Genomic DNA, 19,917 nt, shown 5'->3' with positions numbered 1-19,917 from the left:
ACAATGAAGGAAACTATGTTTTGCCATGACAAATTAACTATAGTACGATGAAGAAAACTATGTTTTGATAACAGTCGATACCTGATACCATGTTTCGTAGGTTATCCTCTGTATATAATCAACCCTTCTAATTGCCATGTAACAACATCGCATGTGTGGAAGACAAGAAATGATAATAAGAAACACGTTTATTGAAGTATCACATATAAATACATGTACATTGCATGTGTGCCAAAACAATATTCAGACAATGTGTATAGTGTGGAGTCATTGGTCCATTAGACAGGGCATGCATACACATAGGAATTAAACAACACGGTCTAGGTACTGATTGAAATAGAGAGTCGGGTGGTTAACAATTAATAAGGATGGGTTACAGTGACAGATTTTGCTGTCTTCTCTGAAGCAATTCTGAGGTTATGTGTATAACCTGCCTGTGGTGGAGCGCCCATATTGTACGCTCAAGTCAGAGATAGATGAGCGGCGAACCTTGTAAACAGCTGCTGATTAATCGCTCTGATCCCCTATATGATGCATTTAAATGGATTACTTCAAGGCTTAATAAATTGATAAACTCCTCAAGGTGTTAAATACCATACCCGGCCGTCACTTGTTAATCAAAATCTCTTGTATACATGGTTTAACAACAAGGGCGAGGTAGATTATTGGAGGTTGTGGAGAAACGGTGGTAAACACCAGTGATGTCTTCCTACTTGCAGGATGTAATCTCAGGGCTAACTCCAGCACATATGGCCACCGATGTTGTGCCTCTCGTCTATAGCATGTGGCATGCCTTATCTCGCCTACAAGGGCTAAGGAGAGAAATTACACTCTTAATTGGATTAATTAAAACCCGCAACAGTTAAGATTGCTAGTTTATCGTGTAGGATTAGCGCCTTAGTTTGCTTTTTGACAAGCGGTACCCCGACAACGCACGGCGTGTAAGCAGAGGTAACACCCACAATAATAGATTCTTACCAGACCTGGGATATCTCCCCGGTTCAAGCACGGAGAGAAAGCCGATCTGTCTGATAGACACCCGCTCCTTGTCGCACACCTGTGCTGCGGCACCCAGCCTCAGACCCGCAACTAGCTACAGCTGATGGCTGCTATCATCGGGTTGTTAGAATTAGCGAATGTCACAAATTGTGGACAATTAACGATAAATGGGCCTATTCGCCGATACAAGGCATTACGTGTAAGTCCTAACTAAATAACTGGGCAGACTTTCAACAAAAGCTCGGGCCCAATAAAGGATATATGCTTGTCCGTGTGTTGAACAGAAGCTTACATTATGAACCTTCATACGTATAGGTCGCCGAGTTTCCACACTCAAACCGATCTCACTCACCCGGGGGATAAATGGCACGTTGATAATGTCTCGGTTAACACTCGCCACAGCAGGTCGAGGGGTAGGTGGCGGGTTATCACTCAATCTCACACCTTTACGGAGGCGTTGTCACGCCATAATGGAGGTGTGAAATTTCAGTAGAACAAACCAGTACTTATTTCGCAAATGAAGGCAACATTTAGATAAATTACTCGACATTTTGCCTTGATTGTTTACTGACGTTTAGAATCAGATTTATTGTTTAGGGTTAGTAGTTGAAAAGTATTAGGGGGTGTAGGTTTAATGGCCTCAACTATGCGAGAGTGGTATGTGGAGGCTTGCATGGCGCAACAGCGGCATCTCGTATATATAAACACACCGCATCGAGGGAATATTAATGTGCGCTTACTGCCTCGGACACGTGATGGCTGCTAGTATCCATCTGACTAGTTGCTCACTGGACGCTCTAATCAGAATCTGATTATCATGACTCCGGACAAAAATGGGACCCCAGGAATATTTGCACTTGTTTTGAAAATAAATGATTGGTTCCAGTGATAAGGATTGGATCTTTCATTAATCAATTCCAACACCCCCACTACCCAGTCTTCATCACAACCGACGACAAAGTAAACTTTCAAAAACCAATGCGAAACAGTACTTATGGTATAAAAAGTCAAAGCCAAATACAGGCAAGCACAAAGCACACACACATATTATAAAAAATAGATACTTCCGATAAATAAAACAACACCACCACCACCCCCAAAAAATAGATAAATTAAAAAAAAAAATGAAAATGAAAAGTTTTTTATAAAAAAATCTTAAAAACGCGTGGTGCAAGAAACACTAAATGTCACATTTATGGAAGTGATTTTATGAAGTTTGTATAAATTCTTTGAAAGATTGAAATGAATGAGTTGTCTGTTCTTTAGATACTCATTCCTGATGTCAATAGTCATGAAAGCAGAACAAGAACATGACAAATATCGCTTTCTTTCTAAACACATGTAGATATATAAGGTTCCATAAAAAAATAAATGCTTCTTAGGCACATTTATTTCAAAAGTGACGAGGGCGGTTGGACTTTTTGTAGACTTTTGAAAGGTAAAAAGTGACGAGGGAGGAACACATTTTTGTTTTTTATCTCTCAGAAATACAGTTTGGAACGTTTAGCACGTTTTAATAAGTTGTAGGTTCAGTCACAGTAGTTCTTACAGACGCCGATTCTTAATGATGGTCGGGATGTGGCAAAGTCAAAATTATTTTTTTGCAAAATGGCAATAAAAAAGTGTTACGCGAACAAATCACTCTCCGATGTGAGAGAAACATTACACTTTTTTATTTAGCCTAATACAGTGTTTCGTGTTGCAGGTAAAGATCTGGTTCCAGAATCGGCGCATGAAGTGGAAGCGGAGCAAGAAGGCCGCCATGGAAGCTAAGGGTGGAAAGGAGGAGGACAAGGCGAGGTTAGATGGAACAGATACACGCTCAGATCCACACAAACTATCGGACGCCGGGGACGACATGAACGGTGATAACATTGACGTTACGGAAGTGGATATGGATGATTCCGCGGAGACGGAAATAGACGACAACGAGGACAGTGATAACGAAATGTGTGTGTCCCAGAATTCCACAAACTCTGACCTTGTTTCCGGCGTGTCAATACCAACGTCAAATGGCCGCTGTTCTGTAGTTCAGCCTGCACATGCTTGATGCAGATGGATGCAATGCGAATTCGGTTTCTTTGATGATCATGGTTCCATGATAAAGAGAGACAATGCAATATGTTCCTTGAATCTGGATGGACTACAGCATTGTCTTTACAGGAGGACACATATTCTTCCATGACAAAGTGAATCTCACAGAAACACTATGACACACGACTGCAGTGTGTGTCTCAGGTCTGACAGACACAATTAAACATGTAGATGATTAAACAGGCCGTGCTGACGTTATCATCAGCATCTGTGTCTCGTCTTGATCTGGAAGACAGCATCACACACAGCAGGAGGTGTTTGTAGTTGGCCACGTGGACTACAAACTGAGGAATAAGTACAAGTCTACGGAGGATGAGGACAAGATGGCGTTAACACAAGAAGCCATGTTGTCTGTCGATCAGGTCAAATGACGTTAGCAAACACAGTGGTAGGCTGTGTGCATTAAGACAAGATGACGTTACCACACGCAGCCGTGTCGTATGTGAAACAGGCTACGAGAACGTCTGCAGACTCAGTGGTAGGCTGTGTGCATTAAGACAAGATGACGTTACCACACGCAGCCGTGTCGTATGTGAAACAGGCTACGAGAACGTCTGCAGACTCAGTGGTAGGCTGTGTGCATTAAGACAAGATGACGTTACCACACGCAGCCGTGTCGTATGTGAAACAGGCTACGAGAACGTCTGCAGACTCAGTGGTAGGCTGTGTGGATCCGATCCAGATGACGTTAACACAAGGAGCCGTGTGGTCTGTGGATCAGGTCAAAATGACGTTAGCAAACGCAGTGATGGCCTGTTCTGCTCAAGACAATGTGACGTTAGAACCAACGATTATGTGCATGAACAATGTAGGACCTAACAGAGTAAGCAAATCCTAACGTACAGATCTTGATTTTAGAAGGTTCAAGATGACGTCTGCTGGAAAGCAATCTTTCGATGAGAGATGATGAATATCTTGAACGATTACTTAATATCATCAGTGCCAACGTGATGACGTCACCCAAATCAGTATTTCTCCCGGCTTGGCAGGCAGTATGTATTGTTTCTCATTGTAGCTTTTGCAACATTTAGTCATTTGCAACCACTTCACAAAGTCTAAAGATTGTAAAGTGTGGGTGATATCTTTCTCAGGGTTTAAGACACCTGTTGCATTTGAGCATCGACCAAGAGGTGGAACGTTCCGAATTATTGCAGTCTTAGAAGGATGTTCTTTGAAATTAAGGGATAGAGGACTTACAAATCTTTGTAGCAGTAATGCTCCATGTATATATGATCTAAATGATTGAAGAAGGTGAGCTACGAGCCCTCTCACTGCTAGCTGTTGTTATCATGTGTATATTTTCCGATGCATGGCAGTCGGATATTATGTGTTAAATAAATTGATATGTAGAACTACGTCATTGTTTGTGACTCAGTCTGTGTTCTGTTGAAGGTTCTGCGACATTCTTTTCATGCAGATGTATATTGTGTACACGTTGTTCTTGGTCACACTGTAACCAAGGCGTCACGGGTTGTAACCGAGGCTCGTGGCCGAGAACTACATTGGTTACCGAAACATCGGCATCACGTGTTGTAACCGAGGCTCGTGGCCGAGAACCACCTTGGTTACCGAAACATCGGCATCACGTGTTGTTACCGAGGCTCGTGCCCGAGAACCACATTGGTTACCAATGCATGGGTTACAATCTTGTTACATGAATATAAGGTTTACACTCATGTTACAAAGTCATCACAGGTTACACTCTTGTTACATCATCAAGGGTTTTGTATCAGTCCTATTACATCGGCATCATGGGTTACGCTATTGTTCCATCAGCATCACGGGTTACAATCCTACTACATTGGCATCACAGGTCACACCGCCCTTACACTGGAATGACGGGTTACAACCCAGTTTCATCATTGGTTACATTCTTGTTACTTCAGCATCATAGTTACACTGGTGTTACATCGGCATCACGGGTTACAGCTGAGTTTACATCACATCGGCATTATTCGGATAAGATCAAGTTTGCATACAATACCGTTCTAAGGCCATGGTCCAAAAACGTTTTGCTTCAGAAACATATAATTTCATTTCACTACCATTTTAAAAGCAGAAAATGTCACAGCATCAAGCATAAAAGCAAGTAATTTGTTATTCTCCTTACAAAATTATGATACACGTCAGCTTTCCTCGGGTAATTTAAGATCAGATGCCCGCTCACGGGAAAAGAGATCTTCCAGATTTCTTGCAACATAGTGGAAGTTCCTTGCAGTTGAAAAGCTCAAAACTATGCTTGATGGTGAACAATTCATCACAAGAGACATACATGAGAGGTCCATCACCTCAGCAGACGGTCATGGGTAGGACGGCCGTGGCCAATACATCGCATAAAACGTTTTCACCACGTCTTGACTCCCAACCCAAGTACCTATAACCAACTGTTTATTTCAGTTCATGAAGTTTATTTCTTCCTAACTGGGCGTCCCTCCTTTTTTTGCATAAACCCCGAGTATAACTTTTGACAGTGGGTTTGGTGTCACTGTACAGGATCACCAGTGAAGATAAAGCTTGTCAAGAGCTGCCTTAGCTGCAGCATCGGCCTTTGTGTCACCTGCTATGCCGACGTGACCTGGCAGACAGCAGAGGACGATGCCAAATTGCTCAATAGATAGATAGCTATAAAGTTCTAAAATGCTAGGATGATAAGGTGATTTGAAGTAAAATTCTGAAGGGCTTGAGGGCAAGATAATGAAACTGTAAAACCAGTGAAGTCATCCGAGTAGTTCTGGTGTTTGATATAGGTGTTGTTGCATCACATATTACGTTCCTTTCCCATTGGAATCACTGGTTACAGTTCTAATGCATTGGCATGGTGGTTACATTCTTGTTACGTAGACATGTCGGATACACTCTTGCTACATCGGCATCACGGTTGCATCAGGTCACAGTCCTGTTACAGCTACGCCACGTGTTACATTCGCACTTTGTCATGGTTACACTGATCGTACGCAAGCTACTTATTTACACTCTTGATAGACATACGTTAGCAATACACATGTATTTACACACAAATGAAGTACGGCTACTATCATTTATCTATAATACAATCAGGTTTAAGAGGAGTTGAAATGAAATTTCACATCAGCATATGCATCAAAGTGCACAAGAGTCGGTACTCCATCAGTGATGCTGCTGGCAAAACTAAACTTAAAACTGTAGTCGTTAGACTGCACGTAACCCTGTAGTATCATTTACTGTACCAATCTATCGACTTCTGAAGCCATGAAGATAATCTCGTACTACAATGCAGACATGTAGTCGCAGGATAGATCACTCTATTATGACATTAACTGCCAACTTAAACAGTCCTTCTCTAAATCTTCATGATCGTCACCTTCAGGCTACAATTGTTCCATCCCTGAACTCCCCGCCTTGTCACGAGAACGCTATTTTATTATAAAATGTCTTTTCCATCGTAAGACGCTTTACCATCTACTTGATCCTCTTCCTCGCATCCTCTTATACCCATCCCATGTTAAATATTACTTGCGACATTTCATCAACTGACATTTATTACACGGACTGTTTTTGAACTTTGATCTAAATCAAAGCAGGAAAACCATTCATTTTGGGACCCAATAATTCAACCGAATCCAATGTAATCGAGATCAATAATTTCATAGTTTCCTAATATAACACGTTTGCTGTTTATTTAAGTAGTGGCGATACTTCGCTTATATTACACAGCACTTGCACATAGCATTAGATAACATTTGGCGACAGTTTCCATCTATGCGGAATACTCCACTGCAGGTTTTATTCTTTCTCAATAAAATCAAACTTCTTCAGACACATAACATCGTCATTTTACGCCACTTCTCCTTATTTTTGTATGCTTCTAATTCCATAAGAGTTTTTAGACGTCCATAGCTATTTGACTGTGGAATTTCTCCGATCTCGCACTGACCTCTAAAGTAGAAGACGGCACTTTTAAAGATATTTTCTTCGACACTTGCAGCTTCTCTGATCGTATCGACAGAATATTAGCCTACAAATTGCGATCACTTTACCTATTCGTCGATAGTTATTCGCCACACGAGACCCGAAATCGACGGAGATCAGAGTGAAGTAGCACCGCCAATACTTAGCCCATCACCATTAAGTTAAAGTAACGAGAAAAGTCTCTGAGATTAACGAGAATGTCACTACGGCGGCTTGAGAGGTGAGGACCTCTGGGATTCGAACCCTCCGCCATTAAAGCTGCCGAGGAATATATAGCCCGTGCCTGCCAGGTCCCGAAGGAGTCAAGTCGCCCGCGTAGAGGTCGAGACGTTTTTTTCAGTCTAATTCTAATGAAAAAACTATTTGTTGGCATACATACGTATCTCACAGTGTTCAGCAGAGCCGCACAGTCAGTTTTACCGCTGCTTTGATGACGGGTTTATAACATACCACGTATACATTAGGTGAAGGAAATATCCACTGGGGCATTCACAGGTTTTTCTTTATATTTCTTCATTGATGAGTGGGTGAGTAAGGGAGTTTTACCATCACCATCACCATCAACGTATTGAAGTAAGTCTGACACGTTCTGGGAAATACAATCTTATCAAATTAGAGTTCTGTTTTCCATTTGGTTGGTCCATTTACTAAACTTTTTAGCCATTGTCTTTACCTCTCTAACATTTGCTATAGGTGTGTAAGAAATGTAATTAGAAGAAAGAAGAGCCCTGAGGCTTTATTTTATTTCCGCGTATACGCGTTTCATTTTGATAAAAAAATAAAATAGAATAAAACCCTCGTAAGGAGACTCAGAATTGTTGTACCCGGAAGTGTCGGCGTGCCGAATGGCTAATGCGTACGCTCTTACCCTGATTTGATGCCCCACATTGGAAACCCTTGTGAAGCTCATTTCGGCGTTCCCCTCCGTGGTACTGCAGGAATATTGCTGAAAACGGCGTAAAATCATACTGACTCAGTCAGTCACTTTGTACTCGCTATGCGTGTTTAAACAGCCAATATCTACGGTGTATGATACAAGGTTCCAACAGAGTAGGGTGTGCAGAAGTCCATCACCTGCTGTAGGTTTCTCTTAACACTTGGAACCAAGTGTGATTCATATACACATGGCTGGGTAGCAATCATGCTATCGAGATTCGAAACTTATGGATAATGATTACTGGTTGATTAAAGATATGTTTTCTCGCTTTCATTCACAACGCGAGAGGCATCCACGGTAATAGAATTTTCTGCAGAATCTGCAGTTTATACTGGACATTGATTACATCTAAAGTAAATGCTCATTTCGATGCAGGTTCGTCACACACACACGCCTTGCAACTGAAACACAGCGAGTGCCGTTATCTAACGTGCAAAGACATACGTTGTGATTTATCTTTATACCACATATACCCCGTTCATCTCGTTTGCTTTTAAATCTAGACTTATACGGTTTATTTACTTTTGTTATTGTCTTTCCAAAAGCTCAGAACTAGGATTTCACCTAGCCTATCCATATACGAGTCTGATTCGAGGGATTTATTCTGATAATATATGGTTATATTACGTCTTTATCAAATGACACGTGTAATAGTTACACACCTCATACTGTGGCATCATGCAAATACAGGCTTGGGTTTACTCCTGGTGTGATCGAACTATATGTAAGTTCCTGGAACAGACCGCGATCAGCATCCACCTTCGTTCATATAAAACTGTGATATATTGTTAATGCATTCTTTTAAAACAGCTTTTGTTGACAACATATTGCCGATCTACACATTACCGCGCAGAGTATAACTTAGCTTATAGGTTTGTTAAGTCTCTGTACTATCCGGATATTAAAGTATTTAAGCGGAAGAGGTTGATGTATACTCACACGGGTACATTTAGCTCACAATTCCACTCATACGCATCGTAAACTTACTGTGATGTGGAGACAGTTGGAAGGATGTAAAGATATATGTAGAGGGGCGTGAATATTTATACCAATATCAATGTGCAACCACTTGTGTAGATTCATCCCGCCGCCGATTAGTGCGAACGGAATCGAACTAATTAGTCCTCTGTTGCCTACGTGATCGCTGTAAATTGCCAAAACAAGTTTATAGAATTGCTTACAAATCATTTCAAGGATGGCACCAGCCTACATCTTAAGTGCTTTAATTCTGGGAAAGTTCGTGTAAAATCATAACCAAAATATTGCCCAGCTAAGCATTAGAAATAAATAGGAATCCGATACAATCATTGCCTTATCCCTCATAGACAAATGGGCTCCGCGCTGACAAGGGGCCATTAGAATTCTTTGGACGGGACTATAAAGCTAACAGTAGCCGCTGGACCCCAAGTCAAGCATGAAAAGATTGGAAAACACACACGTAAAGACGACGGGCGAGTCGGGGGAATGGGCTAGCGTGGTGGTGATTGATCGGGAGGAGAACGCCGGGAAATCACACAAGATGAAAGTGAAATGATCCACAATGGGCAATTTCTCGTGATCAAAATACAGAGAGCGATAATGTCGGGACGGCATCCTGGGCCATCAAGGGACTAACACTCAGCTAACACTCTGCTAACATTCCGGTAACACTCTGCTAAACGCCGGTCTTCAAAACACTGTGTTACATATTGCCATCAGGAAACACTGACAAACACTCCGGCAGCTAATCTGAAGAGGTTCCCCCATTCGGGAAGAGGTCGCCATCACTGTAGACTGCAGCAACACTTGATTACAGCACAGTAAATCATAAGACACGTTTGACAAATGAACACAGGATTTGTTGCTTTAATCAGTCTCCATCAAACAATGTTATTTTTAGGTATGTCATCAGTTCTCATGAGTCTAAGCTATTTTATCAGAGCTAAAAGTGAAATAACATAATTATTTCACAGCTAAGACAATGTCGATGTAACATGCCTGATTTCCTAATACCTTGATGGTGCAGCTTGCTGTAAGTGACAGGGGCAGCAGAAAGACGCTGATCTATCGCACACTTCCAGGAAGCGGATGGTGCCTGCAAAACACTTCTATGCTGGTATACACGTTACACATACATTTGTTGACACTATTCTTCCCTTAATCATGTGTTAGAATGTAAGCTACAATATATTTTATGAAGGCTTATGTTCTTTCCAAATTTCTAATAATGTGCAACAAAGTAGTATATTTGTATACAAATAATAAATGTCCTGCCTTGTTGATAAAAACCAACAAACACCATTTAGTAATATGAATTTTCTACCAAAGGCATCGAGCACTGTCCCGATACTGAGATGAGATAACCTTGATCAGGCATAACTGTAAAATAGTCACGACAACAGATGTTCACCGACACCCGTTAGAAACACAGGCAAACTTACGTCAAATATGCAAATGCTTCGGACATCACTTTGCTTAGTTTTGAAACGTGTCTTCCACCACATTTCCTAACAATTGTCAAAGGTCTTAACTTTTGTATTACTGCCACCTCGCATCAGGGAGTTTCACGCGAGATTCATACATATATCACACAGACAGACAACTTAACAGTAATAATTTCGTACAGAAGTCTTCGATCTGCAAACGATTCACCCTATGCTTGCTATCACTCATTCAAAGTATTAGAAATAAACTTCTATATAAGGCATCATAGTTTTATATATGATGTACAGTATGGTTCAAAATTATTGAGAATAGCTAAAGCATTTCATATTATTAAACGAGAACAAATCAGATAAAATTGAATGTATTGTGAAAGTGAACTGACCTTTTCATGTTGTGTAGGTAACAATTTAATATTTTATCAAGTCTCCTTGAGCTTCACGGCACAGTCTAAGACGGGTAGGCATACTTCCTATCAGAGAGGTTAGTGTCTCGTGAGTTATACTGTCCCAGTATCGGACCACTTCTCTCTTCATGTCTTCAATTTTTGTCAACCCCTTTTGATTCACACATTCCTTCATCATCCCCCAAATGTTCTCAATGGGATGTAAGTCAGGACTATATGCAGGAAATGGTAATGCAGTCACATTTTTCTCCTGAAACCACTGCTTGGCATGTTTTGCGGTGTGTTTAGGATCATTATCTTGCTGCAAAATCCAGTCATTTCCATAAAACACATGTGCACTTGGAAGGAGAAAATTATCTAATATGTTAGTGTAGCGTTGACTTGTCAGATTTCCCTCAAACACACACAGCGGGGTCGTTCCTAATAAGGATATCCCTCCCCATACATGAAACTTTGGGCTGTATTTAGGTCGTCGATACAACGGTGCTGACGCAGACTTTGTCCATATTTTCACATTATTGGGATATACCCATATTGAGCTTTCATCAGTAAAAATCACATTTTCCCAGTCAAAGTTTTCATGTGCCAAACACCACTCAAGACGCCTGTCTTTATGTTCTTGTTTCATGAGAGGAGAAGGAATTCCAGTCTTTTTCTCCCATCCAAGATCAATCAAATTTCTTCTAACTGTAGATTTTGATACAACTGTTGATCCCCTTTCTATCATTTCATACCTGATGTTGGAGATGCTTGCCCTTTGCTTTTTAGACGCTAAAATTCCCAGCCGGACGCGATCTGAGAAGTCCAATTTTCTGGGTCTCCCTGCTCCTTTCTGGTGCCCCAAATCCTTTCCCTCTTTAAAATTCTTCCTAATCCTATACACAGTAGAAAGAGGAGTTCCTGTTCTCTCTGCCAACGTATTTACATCATCAATTCCTTGATTACACAACTCAAAAATCAACCTTCTTTTATCTTCAGCAGACATTGTTGACAGTGCTGAGGAAAATGACGTCTGCTACAAATTCAGGGGAGGTAACTCTAATTGTACTATACTCAGTAGGCCAAGAAGAGTTACCTCCCTTATACCATTACTTAGTTTTAAGTATCAGTGAATCAGTTGAGGTGTTAGGATAGCTCAAAGTAAGAAGAAAAATTCTCAATAATTATGAACCAGACTATACATGTTTTCCCCCATTCCCATACATTTGTATTGTATAAAAACTAAGTAATGATAATACTAGTCATACTAAGTCATACTAATATAGTGATTTATTTGTCCTTCAGTGTGAGTGAGAATGACAAGAGGAGTGCACCCGCTATAGCATCGAAACAAACCTAAACAAGCTGTCCGAGCATATTGATTTACTGCTACTAACGACGAGACAAAGAGAGTATTGTCGTTATTGTGTAGTGAGAGACGTTAAAGGGGAAACGACATCTGGCAGTCATAGCAAGCCTGAATTTGACGTGTGAACTACAGTTGATGAGGAGTATGATCAATCTACTCATATCAAGTACCTATCTTCTTTGACAAAAATATTTACAATTTGAGAAAGATCCAGTTTGTGTTTTTTGAGTGTTCCCATCACCGCCGTCACACACATATCTATGGTTATCAACACAGATATCGGTATTGTGTGTAGACGTGACGAAAATTGAAACAAAACACACACACGGACATACATATATTATATTAATTATTTCCTGTGGCACATTTTATTGATAGTGTATATCCAAATTAGTGTATCTTATCTTTACAAATGTCTGGGTGGTGTCTGAAGGTGTTATAACGTACAAATGTACAGCGTGGAAATGGAACATTAGCGTAACCTCTTACAATTGCTAATATTGTGTGTGTGTGTGTGTGTGTGTGTGTGTGTGTGTGTGTGTGTATGTGTATGTATGTGTGTGTATATATATATGTCTGAAATGTACGTAGAAATATATATATATATATATATATATATATATATATATATATATAACGTGATTATATACCTTATATGTGCAGCCACGACTGAAAATGAAAATTCGCAATTCAGATTAGATACACATGCTATTTTGTGCTTTTTAACTAATTTGTGAAAGCTACTGTGTGTCTGAGAAAAAACCTAGCCTTTTAATTCTATCATTTTTATGATTTTGTATTTCTTAATATGTACAAATATATATGATGAAATATTGTAACTTAATATAATTAGGAGATAAACATACTGTGTTGGGAAATCAGAGGTATATAACGAAATTATAATAGCTCTAAATTTGATTTAAAACCGAACGCGTAGCATGAGGTTTAAAATACAAAATTTAGAGCTATTATAATTTCGTTATATACCGCTGATTTTCCACCACAATACGTTTATCTCCATTCTACCATAACCGTGTTATTCAGATTTTAAACAAGTACATGATGTGTTTGAAAATCAGAGGTATATAACGTGATTATATACCTCTGGATGACTTTGATTAACCAATCACAATCCAGTATTTACTGAAGTCATGGTAGAATGTAAACCAAAAGTCACCGTGTTCTGTAATCTGATTGGTTAAAAAACATGATCGAATGGTGTTCGATTTCCAGAAACTGCACGAATATTCGCTGCGTACTGACGTGTAGAAACAACGCTTATAATTGTGCTGTGGTGACGTCAGATTGTGACGTAAAGTCGGAATGACGTAACAAGTGAGCAGTTCCAAATACCAAGACGAGAGCCGTCGGTTCCAAATGAATTCCCGAGGCTTAGCTACTCAATAACAGCCGGAAATAGGCCAACACGTGATGTCTGTCTCCTAAATATTTCACTGTTACATAATCTCAAGACCGTCTTCTCAAATACAGATGTCTTCGGTTAAGGCCTTACTTGTGAACTGAAACACATCATTTACAGACAGGACAACGTCATCCATAGTTAACAATGGATGTGAACAGAAGTATAATGAAACATGGACTTGAACACAGAGTGTCGCCATTAAAATACAAACTCAAGATATGTTGCCAAGTTTATAATGACAGCATGATATGTGCCCGGGACTAGGGATCGTGTTCTTGGAGCAGCGGCAAAATTTCATTGTCTCCCAACTTTCAAAAGTTTCAGTATCAAGTAGATCAATGAAAGATGAGAAAAAGTTACTTTGATGAGTTAATGATTTTTCACAGGGTTGTATCATACAGGTGTCATAATCATAAGCGTGTTTGTTACAAAGCAATCAGATTTTTTGTGACTAAATGGTCAAGCGTAGTTGCAAGGCTACACTGTGTTCAAGATATAAAAATGCTAAGTTAAAACGTATATATTATGTCAGCGGTGTATGAGCTCTCATGTAACGACACAGTCCTGCATTAGTTAAAACGTATATATTATGTCAGTGGTGCATGAGCTCGCATGTAACGACACAGTCCTGCATTAGTTAAAACGTATATATTATGTCAGTGGTGTATGAGCTCGCATGTAACGACACAGTCCTGCATTAGTTAAAACGTATATATTATGTCAGTGGTGTATGAGCTCGCATGTAACGACAGTCCTGCATGAAGTGATACGTTGTTACGTATTTGCCTCATATTTATGTACTTGATTGTTTACAATCCTTCTCCATTGGTGGTTTGGGGAAAATGAACCATGGTAAAAATAACTATATACATGTAAGTAGTTTCTAAGATTGTATTTGCACAAGACAGACTGAAGATCTCCACAAACAGTTGATTTTCGGAGAGCGTATTTAAGCACGGAACCACAGAATATGTGTTTTTGAGATTGTCACAACTAGTGTTGCATATAAAGCCCAAGAACTGGAGTTTACTTTTATTAACGTAACCAACTATGGTCCAAAATCCTAAGTTTGCAATAGTGGATTCAGAAGGAGATGTCGTATTTAGTCCCTGCACGTCGCACGCAATGTACCGCTGTGTGGATTTTTTTTGGCGAACAAAGTTCCTGCCCTTAGTGTCAGACAATAGTTCGCAGTCACATAAACTGATTTTCAAAGTAAGTATTGCTCATAGTTTAATACTGGTAGCCGGATGTTTGTCAGTTTTATTTAGTCCCAAGCATATAAGTCAGTTAATACTCTGTAATGGTTTCTTTGTCAAGAGTAGAGTTCACAGTTTTAAGTTTACGTTTACTTTTATTAAAATGATGACTACATTTTTTGCAGGATTGTATGATAAGTGGCATATAGTGTCATATGTATGCACTATATCGAGAGCTATTTGCAGTTCCTTTGATGAAGAACTAACAAGTGTTATGTCGTCAGCAAACAATAGATATCCGGAGCACACAGACCATACAAATAGTATGCCATTACTAGCCTGTATCAGAAAAGAAATCAAAACGTTGATAAACACTAAGAAGAACCAGGGCGATATGACTCTGCCTTGGTCAACACCTTGCTTAACATGATACCTGTCAGAATTCTCACCCTTATATCTTACAAAGAATGATTATTTGTATAACTGCAGTGCAGTAGTACCCAGATGTTTCTTTGGATGCCCAGTTGATGCAACTTATAAAATATCAAATGAATTTTCATTAACTACAATGTACCAACATTGCTGTGTCATGTAACAACAGTGTAGGGCTAATATGTAACAACAGTGGGTTGTTATGTATGTAACAAGAGCACAGTGACACGTCCGTCACAACCGTGCAGTGTTATGCGAGTTAAACAGCAGTCAGAAATGATATATGTAAATGGAAACGACAAAACCCTTTCAGAAGTAGTAAAAGGCATCTGTTTAAAGCTTACTCTGACTTAATCATGAGTAGGTAATTCTGCAGTAATGCGGCAGTACGACGGGGTCTTAAAACCATCGAATCGAAAATGCAGCCGGCAATTCAGAGATCGGAATCAAAAGACGCGATAACATAGTATGTGTTTATGAATCGCATTAAGTTTAACTCATCCTGCTCAACCGATCGCACATGTTATAAACACATGTTTGTCATCTGTTCACGTAAATATAATGGGGATGGTTTGTTACAGTACAAAGTAGGGAATCACAGGGATGTCATGGTTGCATCACATTTAGATATGCCATTCTCATGTCCACCACAAAATGTATTGATAGTTCTACTGGGGCACTTTTTGTACCTCAAGAGTTGGGAAAATGCAACGTGGTTCGACATGCAATGAATGTTGACTATTGGAAAGTTGGAATCATCGTTTTTGTCATACAGCGTTGTGGAGAGTGCTTTTCAGTTCACTCCGAATCTTTAGATGTAGTTCTAAATATAAAACAGTTTGTTTAATTAATGTTAGTTTTATAGGGGCGATTCAGTAATAGGTAATAGGCTATTTGATGGATTTTGACATGCATGTTTCCAAAACAGAATCAGTTTATGCACCTTACAGCAATCCAGTTTTATGTAATTTACAACAGTGCAGTGTCATGTATGTTACAGCAGCGGAGTATTGTCTATATTACAACAGTGCAGTGCCATGTATGTTACAGCAGTGGAGTATTGTCTATACTACAACAGTGCAGTGCCATGTATGTTACAGCAGTGGAGTATTGTCTATATTACAACAGTGCAGTGCCATGTATGTTACAGCAGTGGAGTATTGTCTATATTACAACAGTGCAGTGCCATGTATGTTACAGCAGTGGAGTATTGTCTATATTACAACAGTGCAGTGTCATGTATGTTACAGCAGTGGAGTATTGTCTATATTACAACAGTGCAGTGCCATGTATGTTACAGCAGTGGAGTATTGTCTATATTACAACAGTGCAGTGTCATGTATGTTACAGCAGTGGAGTATTGTCTATATTACAACAGTGCAGTGTCATGTATGTTACAGCAGTGGAGTATTGTCTATATTACAACAGTGCAGTGATTCATGCCACAGTGTCGTGTTTTCTTCTAACAACAGTACTTTTAAGGTTTCATGCATATTTGAGTTTACTGTTTCATGTTGGTCTGATCCTGTTCAATATTATGATCAAGACGTTGTACAACAGTATAGCGAGAATCTTAATAAGACATTAATGTTACATGTGAAAATACGTCTTAATGTGCTGTGCTGTCACCATACACGTTAATTAAAGTAAAAGATATAGGTGCATATTGACTAATGGTTTGATGTCTTTTTGCATTTCCCCATTACACACTGAGTTTGACTTGAAGTCGTCATACAAACTACATTGCATGCTGAATAATGGTTTGATGTCTATATGCATTTCACGGTTATATATTTAGTATTTCACAGTTACATGTTGAATAATGGCTTGCAGTCGTCAGAAAGCTATATTTACCAAATGTATGATCATTTGATTCAAGCTTTACATGCAAAATAATGGTTTCATGTTTATATGTACTTCACTCTATGCAAGACCTCACAAGTTGTCATCCATAGAGTTGTATGTTGTATTCTGAGGCACCAACTTCTTGAATGCCGATCAAACAATTACAAGTACCTGTATTTCACTGTTACAAATTGAAATATAGCTTGAACCTTCATACAAACTATATTTACAAGCTGCATAATGGTTTGATCAATATATGCACTTGAGTTACATATCAAATAATGTCTTGAATTCATCACAAATCTACATTTGCATACTGGATAATAGTTTTATGTCTTTATGTATCAACATATTGAATGACAGCTTGAAGTATTCTTACGAACTACATTTGCAAACAGAATAATGGTTTGGTGTGTTTGTTTGAAGATATTATTTTAATTTTCAAAAATACAGATTAAACGTTTGATGTACACGCATTGCACATACTGACGAGGTACGTGATTTTACACTAGCTGTACATATCGTTAAGGACACATTCTTTTGCATCTATTGCACATACGTTCTGGTTGAAAGGTCTACAGAAACGTGTATTGTATCTGCCATTTAGAGCATCACTGAACAATCAGAACCGCCGGTATGACATTACGCTGTACAATAACAACAATCAGAACCGCCGGTATGACATTACGCTGTACAATAACAACAATCAGAACCGCCGGTATGACATTACGCTGTACAATAACAACAATCAGAACCGCCGGTATGACATTACGCTGTACAATAACAACAATCAGAACCGCCGGTATGACATTACGCTGTACAATAACAACAATCAGAACCGCTGGTATGACATTACGCGGTACAACAACAACAATCAGAACCGCCGGTATGACATTACGCTGTACAATAACAACAATCAGAACCGCCGGTATGACATTACGCTGTACAATAACAACAATCAGAACCGCCGGTATGACATTACGCGGTACAATAACAACAATCAGAACCGCCGGTATGACATTACGCTGTACAACAACAACAATCAGAACCGCTGGTATGACATTACGCGGTACAATAACAACAATCAGAACCGCCGGTATGACATTACGCGGTACAATAACACCAATCAGAACCGCTGGTATGACATTACGCGGTACAACAACAACAATCAGAACCGCCGGTATGACATTACGCTGTACAATAACAACAATCAGAACCGCTGGTATGACATTACGCTGTACAATAACAACAATCAGAACCGCCGGTATGACATTACGCGGTACAATAACAACAATCAGAACCGCTGGTATGACATTACGCTGTACAATAACAACAATCAGAACCGCCGGTATGACATTACGCTGTACAATAACAACAATCAGAACCGCCGGTATGACATTACGCTGTACAATAACAACAATCAGAACCGCTGGTATGACATTACGCTGTACAATAACAACAATCAGAACCGCCGGTATGACATTACGCGGTACAATAACAACAATCAGAACCGCTGGTATGACATTACGCTGTACAATAACAACAATCAGAACCGCCGGTATGACATTACGCTGTACAATAACAACAATCAGAACCGCCGGTATGACATTATGCTGTACAATAACAACAATCAGAACCGCTGGTATGACATTAAGCTGTACAATAACAACAATCAGAACCGCCGGTATGACATTACGCGGTACAATAACAACAATCAGAACCGCTGGTATGACATTACGCTGTACAATAACAACAATCAGAACCGCTGGTATGACATTACGCTGTACAACAACAACAATCAGAACCGCCGGTATGACATTACGCTGTACAATAACAACAATCAGAACCGCCGGTATGACATTACGCTGTACAATAACAACAATCAGAACCGCCGGTATGACATTACGCTGTACAATAACAACAATCAGAACCGCTGGTATGACATTACGCTGTACAATAACAACAATCAGAACCGCCGGTATGACATTACGCTGTACAATAACAACAATCAGAACCGCCGGTATGACATTACGCTGTACAATAACAACAATCAGAACCGCTGGTATGACATTACGCGGTACAATAACAACAATCAGAACCGCTGGTATGACATTACGCTGTACAATAACAACAATCAGATTACATTCACAAACACAAAACAGAAACAGTAACCTGTACAAGTGATATGTACAGTCCCAACTTTGAGGAATAATATAACATTACCAAAAAGATGATTACATACAAACATTTTTCGAAATCAAAATAAATTATTTGGTCATTAAAAACGAGTTTAGTTCAAACAATGACACAAGACAAGCTAATGAACGAGAGTTGAGTGTAGGGCAAAGTTAAAAAAATAACTGTGGAACTCTCGTTAAAAGAACGTTATGTATAGACCTCTGGTTAAGGAAAGTTACCTATAGGGCGCTAGATGACGATTACATTTCAACTTGTTAGGGCTAAACCTCTGACAGGCCACCGGTTTAATGATTAGAACGCGCTATTTATTTTCTGTTTCCTCTTGCCACCGCGGAAGGAAATTCTCACATAAAGAATCGGAGAGCATAATATGAATGTCTTTAAGAAACTCTCCTCTCCGTCATCGGCTAATACAAAACTGTCAAAGAGGCAACGGCCAATAAAGAGGATTCAAGCAGCGAGAATTTTTTAAGCTCAGGGGACCTAAACAGCACAGCAGTGAAATGGAAACCAATTTAATGAATTGACATGATTTTCCAACTCATTTAATGCAATCTTTCAAACTAAATGCGCAAATTGTCTAAACTCCAGTCGCCATTCGTGACATCGCCATTGAAATGTGCACAACACGACAGCTCACGTGACCAAGACGCCACCTAGAGGAGC

General features: G+C 39.6%; 2 protein-coding genes across 3 annotated transcripts in view; both read left to right on the top strand.

Annotated features, from left to right (window-relative positions):
• LOC137298845 (motor neuron and pancreas homeobox protein 1-like) overlaps window positions 1–4,451 on the top strand; it is a 28,586-nt gene extending 24,135 nt beyond the window's left edge. Inside the window, exon 3 of one of the 2 annotated variants that reach the window (XM_067831171.1) lies at window positions 2,705–4,451. In XM_067831171.1, the coding sequence (XP_067687272.1) occupies window positions 2,705–3,049 (345 nt within the window). In that variant the 3' untranslated portion in view covers window positions 3,050–4,451. The remainder of the gene's footprint in view (window positions 1–2,704) is intronic. The other variant, XM_067831170.1, reaches the window with a different exon arrangement.
• A 2,787-nt stretch (window positions 4,452–7,238) lies between these two features.
• Window positions 7,239–19,223, top strand: LOC137298793 (putative uncharacterized protein DDB_G0289263). The gene is made up of 2 exons (XM_067831068.1): window positions 7,239–7,261; window positions 17,660–19,223. The coding sequence occupies exons 1-2, from the start codon at window positions 7,239–7,241 to the stop codon at window positions 19,221–19,223; spliced, it is 1,587 nt and encodes a 528-aa protein (XP_067687169.1).
• The last annotated feature ends 694 nt before the right edge of the window (window positions 19,224–19,917 follow it).

This window comes from Haliotis asinina, chromosome 10 (genome assembly GCF_037392515.1).
Source record: "Haliotis asinina isolate JCU_RB_2024 chromosome 10, JCU_Hal_asi_v2, whole genome shotgun sequence".
Lineage (NCBI taxonomy): Eukaryota > Metazoa > Mollusca > Gastropoda > Lepetellida > Haliotidae > Haliotis > Haliotis asinina.
The sequence above is the reverse complement of the archived record's forward strand: the minus strand, read 5'-3'. Positions and strand labels throughout refer to the sequence as shown.

What these genes read in the sequence shown, in the direction of transcription:
- LOC137298793 (XM_067831068.1), top strand. Translation starts at nt 7,239, where the DNA reads ATGTCACTACGGCGGCTTGAGAG. An exon ending in TCACTACGGCGGCTTGAGAG is followed by an intron (nt 7,262 to 17,659) that starts GTGAGGACCTCT and finishes TCTGCCATTTAG; the next exon opens with AGCATCACTGAACAATCAGA.